Source organism: Larimichthys crocea, chromosome XV (assembly GCF_000972845.2).
Source record: "Larimichthys crocea isolate SSNF chromosome XV, L_crocea_2.0, whole genome shotgun sequence".
Lineage (NCBI taxonomy): Eukaryota > Metazoa > Chordata > Actinopteri > Sciaenidae > Larimichthys > Larimichthys crocea.
Window position 1 is genome coordinate 21817247 of NC_040025.1, and position 6000 is coordinate 21823246.

The 6000-nt window shown below is 39.8% G+C and overlaps 1 protein-coding gene across 1 annotated transcript; it reads left to right on the forward strand.

Moving 5' to 3' along the window:
* Window positions 1-666: 666 nt before the first annotated feature.
* asb14b (ankyrin repeat and SOCS box containing 14b) lies at window positions 667-4351 on the forward strand. Its single transcript, XM_019258561.1, has 10 exons — window positions 667-750; window positions 1264-1427; window positions 1517-1569; window positions 1660-1791; window positions 1867-2025; window positions 2114-2359; window positions 2480-2648; window positions 2747-3281; window positions 3409-3562; window positions 3655-4351. Exons 2-10 carry the CDS (start codon window positions 1303-1305, stop codon window positions 3822-3824), a joined length of 1743 nt encoding a protein of 580 aa, XP_019114106.1. The 5' UTR covers window positions 667-750; window positions 1264-1302; the 3' UTR covers window positions 3825-4351.
* The last annotated feature ends 1649 nt before the right edge of the window (window positions 4352-6000 follow it).

A 6000-nucleotide genomic window follows, 5' to 3' on the forward strand; every position in this document is an offset into this window, starting at 1 on the left:
CACACATAATGATAAAACAAATATATAGTAGAGTATACATTTCTGTGACACTAGTAACTAGCAACTTTGATGTTAAACTAGTGCTGCTATTAATAAAATACAGATGTACAGGAATTTGTAAAGAATCCTAATACAAAGTTTAAAGGCATATTTCATTTCTCTCTATATATTTTGCTAAACTACATTTTTTATGTAGTTATATTTAATGTAAGACACAAAACAGTTCTGCATGGACACCCCAGTGTGAGCAGAGCTTTGAAGCCTTGAAGGAGAAGCTGACTTCTGATCTAGTGTTGGCCTGTGCTGATTTCTCACGCCCGTTCATCTTGGAAGTAGATGCAAGTCATATTTATAACTCAATCTCAGCATCAGTATTTAAGATATAAAGTAATAACATTTGAATTTCACAACTTGATTAAAATCTCAAATTGAATTAATTTGACATTTAGGACACACACACACACACAAACTGCCAATGTCATCATACTCTGCTGGTTAATTATGGCTGCTGTTTTTTTAATAACAGCTGCTGTTTTTTAATAACAGCTTCTGTGTTATGGGTGAATGTGCATGTGAGCTGAGTGGGGCCAGTTGTTGCTGTGCACAGTGGGTCAAAGCAAGGGGCTGGTTGTGAAGACCCCGTGATCTGATATATATAGTGGGAGAGATATAAATAGCTGGAGCATGTGTGGGTATCCTACTCGCTCTACTGTTGTAAAAGCTACCGAAGGCACAGCCATTTGACTGAAGGTAAACACCAGACAACGAATAAATAATGCATCTGGAGATAAACTAGATTGTTAGTGTGGAGTTTGCAGCATTGATAACTTGTTGGACTTTATGGTTTGTAGCTGTTGGTTTTCCAGGTTATGTTGTTAAATATCCAGGTCATGGAATAGCACTTGTGATATTTATAATTTCTTGTTGTTAAGTTTTCTTCATATTTCCTACATTCATATTCAAGAAATGTTCCCATCAGTCATTTGTGCAGAAAGAAATACAGTAATTTGTCTGCAGGAGATCTGCTCTCACAGGGTGATCGAAATCATTAGATTGAGTATTTTGAAAGCATTTTAGTGCCACTAAAATCACTTTGACATCTAATTTAATGAAAGGAATAAGGCTGACCGCACCTATTCTCTGTTTAGTTGCACTGAGCTGTAGTTTACTGTTCCCTGGTGGAATCCAGGGCTGCAAATGGTGTGCGAGTTCTCAGGTACAAGATTTAACGGTCTTGTTTACCTTGTGGCTGTGTTTCCCCAGAGCAACACCTTGTCTTGTTGTCCCTGTCTGGAGTAACAGATGAACACAAATACAGAAGATGACTTTTATCAATCGGAGGACGAGTTGGATGAAGATGAAGCAACCCAATATATAATTGAACAAAGTCTGATTCAATATAGAAAGCTCAAAGGATTGAATCCAAGGTTAACCACTAACCATGCAGTATTAAATCTCTCTCTCTGTACATTGTGTATCACAAAACAATTTGAATCCTTTTTATTTCTCTTGGTAGTGATCTGAAACCCAGTGAAGACCCTGATGAGATTTTCAAAGCAATCAAAGAGGGTGAGCTGATGTAATTCTTTAGCCTGTCGACGCTGCTGTAGGATATCATTAAAATTCCCAGAAGTTCTGATATATTGTCTTCATATTTAGGTGATGAAGACGCACTTAACCGAATGGCAGTGCAACCAGAGACTCTGTCCCGAGTTGATGAACGAGGATGGATCCCACTGCACGAGGCTGCGGTGCAAGGGAATAAAAGGATACTCGAGATTATCTTCTCAGGTAGTAAGGTTATTAAAATGATGACTCTTTTTAAATGCTGGCATGTTGATTAATTGTTTTGTGTTTGGATCACAGCATCACCCCCAGGTGCAGCCCAGTGTCGTACTCTAAAGGGTGAGACACCGCTGTTTCTGGCTGTGGTTCATGGACTCAGAGAGATCGCCACATTCCTGTTACAGAACGGTTGTAACCCGGATCTCCAAAACGATGAGCAAGATTCTCCATTAGTGGCAGGTACATCTGAGTACAAAACACTCCTCTCTTTACAGACACATAAAGATATCTTTTTTTAAAATAATTATTTTCTCTCCTCTATCTTTAGCTATTCTCAATGACCAGTATGACTTGGCTACACTGTTGCTTCGCTACAATGCCAAAGTAGACCAAATAGGACCACTAAACAGGACCGCTCTGCATGAGTCCGCCTTTTTAGGCCTGGAGAACTTTGTGTATCTGCTCCTAGAGTCTGGCGCCAACCCAAATGCATCTGACATCAAACAGAAAACCCCTCTTGCTCTAGCTGCACAGAATGGACATCTAAATGTGGTGGAGGTCCTTATACAGAAAGGTATATGAGTTTCAATACTTCAGTTATTGAGCAGACAATTTAGGGTGCAATAGACCTAACCATAACCTTTCTATACTGTTTTCCAGGGAATCATCTATTAAATGTATGTTCATTTTGTAGGCGCCCATGTGTGGTGTGAATCAGAGTCAGGCACTATCCTGTTTGATGCAGCAGCATCAGGAAACCCTGACATAATCTCCTTGCTGCTGGACCATGGAGCAGATCCCAACGTACCTCTTCATAGTGGACACCTTCCAATTCACCGTGTGGCCTACCATGGGCACATACTGTGAGAAATATCTATGTTACAACATCTAGTGTTCCCACTAAAAAAAAAAAAAGATTGAACCACTGTCATGTTTTTTAATGAGGATTCCTCTTTGACAGGGCACTGGAGCACCTCATCCCAGTGACTAAGTTGAATGCTGTCAAGGAAAGCGGGATGAGTCCGCTACATTCTGCAGCTGCTGGGGGACATGCCCAATGCGTGGAGATGCTGCTCAAAGCTGGCTACGATCCAAACTTCATGCTGCACCCAAGGGTGCGCCGCAACTATGATGATGAGCGAAGATCTGCCCTCTTTTTTGCCGTTTCCAACAACGATCTTCAGTGCACCCGCTTGCTGTTAGACGCTGGAGCAATGGTGAACCAGGATCCTATGAACTGTTTGCAGGTGGCTCTTAGACAGGGCAACTATGAACTGATTAACACATTGCTGAAATCTGGAGCAAATGTAAATTACTACTCCCGCGTCAACACTACTCACTTCCCCTCAGCACTGCAGTACGCCTTGAAAGACGAGGTCATGCTGAGAATGATCCTTAACCATGGATATGATGTTAAGCGTTGCTTTGACTGTCCCTATGGAGACAGTTCCCATGACTACCCTCCATGGACGAACTCAGTGATCAAAGACATGGTGGTGAGGCAAAGCTTGTCTGAAAGAAGAATGAATTGAAAAGATTTGAATGAATTCCACAGGGGAGCCAGTGAAGTAACACTTTTCTAGCTTTCACGTTCACAGCCACATGTGTCTTTGTCTTTCCTAGTTCTGTGAGGTGATAACAGTGGCCTGGCTTAAGCACCTATCAGCTCAGGTGGTGCGCATCATGCTCGACTACACCGACCATGTCTCCTTCTGCACCAAACTTAAGGACACCTTGGAGGAGCAGAAACAGTGGCCAGAGATCTGTCACATTCAAAGTAAGAACTGCCACGATCCTTTACATGTCAGCAAAAGACTACTGATGACTTTACACAAATCCATTGACTTAACTGACTTTGTTTGAACTCAGGAAATGCGCGAAGCCTGAAGCACCTGTGTCGGCTACAGATAAGGGAGCATCTCAGTCGCCTCCGCTTGAGAGCTCCAGTTTTCATCAGCTTCCTTCCTCTTCCTCCCAGACTGAAAGATTACCTACGCTACAAGGAGTATGATGTTTTCAGCCAGGGTAGCAATGCTTAACTCACAGCGAAAACACATGTCATGAAAATACAGTTTTCAGTAGACTGTATTCATTATCTGTTTGCCTTGATGTTGTACATCTGGAAAGTACTTTTCCAAGAATGTTTTACGTACTTCATGCATTGCAACTTTATTTTTAACTATATGTACTCTTTTAATGATAGCATGTTAATGTTAGAGCAAATGGGCTCAAAGAACCATTTATAAAACACTGCAAATAAGATAGTATTATTGTTTTATTTCTTATTCTTATGGTAATTGAAGAACTTATTTTAAATGCATAAAATACCTATTTAGTATATATTTAAAACTTTTACAATTTAATGTGAAAGCACTCAACCTGGGGTAGCAGTGCAGTGGTTAACACTGTTGCCTCACAGCAAGAAGGTTCCTGGTTCAAACCTCAGCTAGGGCCTTTCTGTGTGGAGTAAGGGCATATTCTCTCCGTGTCAGTGTGGGTTCTCTCACAGTCCAAAGACATGCACGTAAAGGCTATTTTGATGCTTCTTTCAAAATACATTAAATATGTTGGGCGTGGCTTCAGCACATTCAGGGGACACGCCCCCACAGTCCATAAACTTGTCCATATTTTCAATTTTCATATTTGGCTGGCTGGTTAATAACACTTTATTTTATTTATTTGACAAACTCAGAACACATATTCATTCTTATTTCACCCAGACATTAACAGGTTACTTAGTGACTCTAAATTGCCTGTATCTGTGAATGGTTGTTTGTCTCTATTTGCCCTCTGATGAACTGGGTACTTTTCCAAGGTGTACCCCACCTCTCACACAAAGTCAGCTGGGATAGGCTCCAGCCCCAGCGTGACCCTGATGAGGATACGCGGTTACGGAAAATGGATGGAAAGTTGTAATAAGGATACATTATTGGAGTTTTATAATGTGAACACATAAAACTGTAATAAAGCATAAAACCCGTATCTAATTAAAACTTTTACAATTTAATATAAAACGGCACATGTCTCTAGTCTCTTTGTCATCATCTGGTGGTAGAAAGAAGTATTACAAGAATATGATTGTTCTGTAGGTTGCATCTACACCTACAAGGGTTTATAGCATGCTTATATATCAGTAGTAATTTGTCAATGCGTGGCGTAATCCTGTGGGGAAATGTGTTGCATAAAAGTGATACAAAAAATAAGAAACGTACTGTATATTTCCCAGTACATGGGGCATTTATATCTTCATAATACTCACATATTTTGCTGTTTATTCTTATTGTCTGTTGTTACACTGTTACTGGGTTTATTTAACTGTTATACCTGTGTATATGGTGTTAAAATGTGTATAGTATAGTATATAATATAATAATCTATCTATCTTTATAAAATCTTTATTATTTTTTATTATTAATGCACTGTAATTTCCCATTATAAATTAGTAAAGTATTTATCCCAAGCTGGGAAATTACAGTGCAGCAGCAGCATTTCACACAGTGACAATAGACAACAATTTAAGAATAAAAATATAAAGAACAAACTATACATAATAAAATAGCAATAGTAAATAAAATATATTGTACAAAAGTATATACAGCAGTTTGGCAGTGTTGATTTAGTGCAAATGAAAGAAAGGAGAAATGTGAGTGACTGTAAATTGTAGATTATGACCTGGTTTTTAGCTGTTATTATACAGTGTGATGGCATGTCTTCGAGGCCATAACTATTGACTGGCGAGTGTAATACGGTGGCCTGTTTGACAGACGACTGGGATAGGCGGCTCCTTATGACCATCTTTGGCTACTTCTACAACAGGACGTTCATTGACAAACACGCTACCCTTTCCACTAGTGGCGAATACTATGCCCCACCTAAATCTGTCTACGAGGACTACATTGCATTTATCAATGTAAACACAGAGATACACACAATAACGAACATACATTTATATTGTTTGTTTTCTTTTTTATTGATGTTTCATCTGAGTAGCGATATTTTTTGTGTGTTCTAGGAGCTGTCCCTTCAGCCAACACCAGAGGTGTTGTGGAGCATGAGAATGTGACGACATTTCTAAAATCTCCAGCAGACAAAGCTTCTGTTGTGATTCACTGACTACCCCCAGGGGGAGGAGCAAAGGGGAGGGGCTAGCTTCTGGGAGTGACAGCACGCTGTATGACATAGCAAATGACATACTTACAAGGTATCTATGAAATC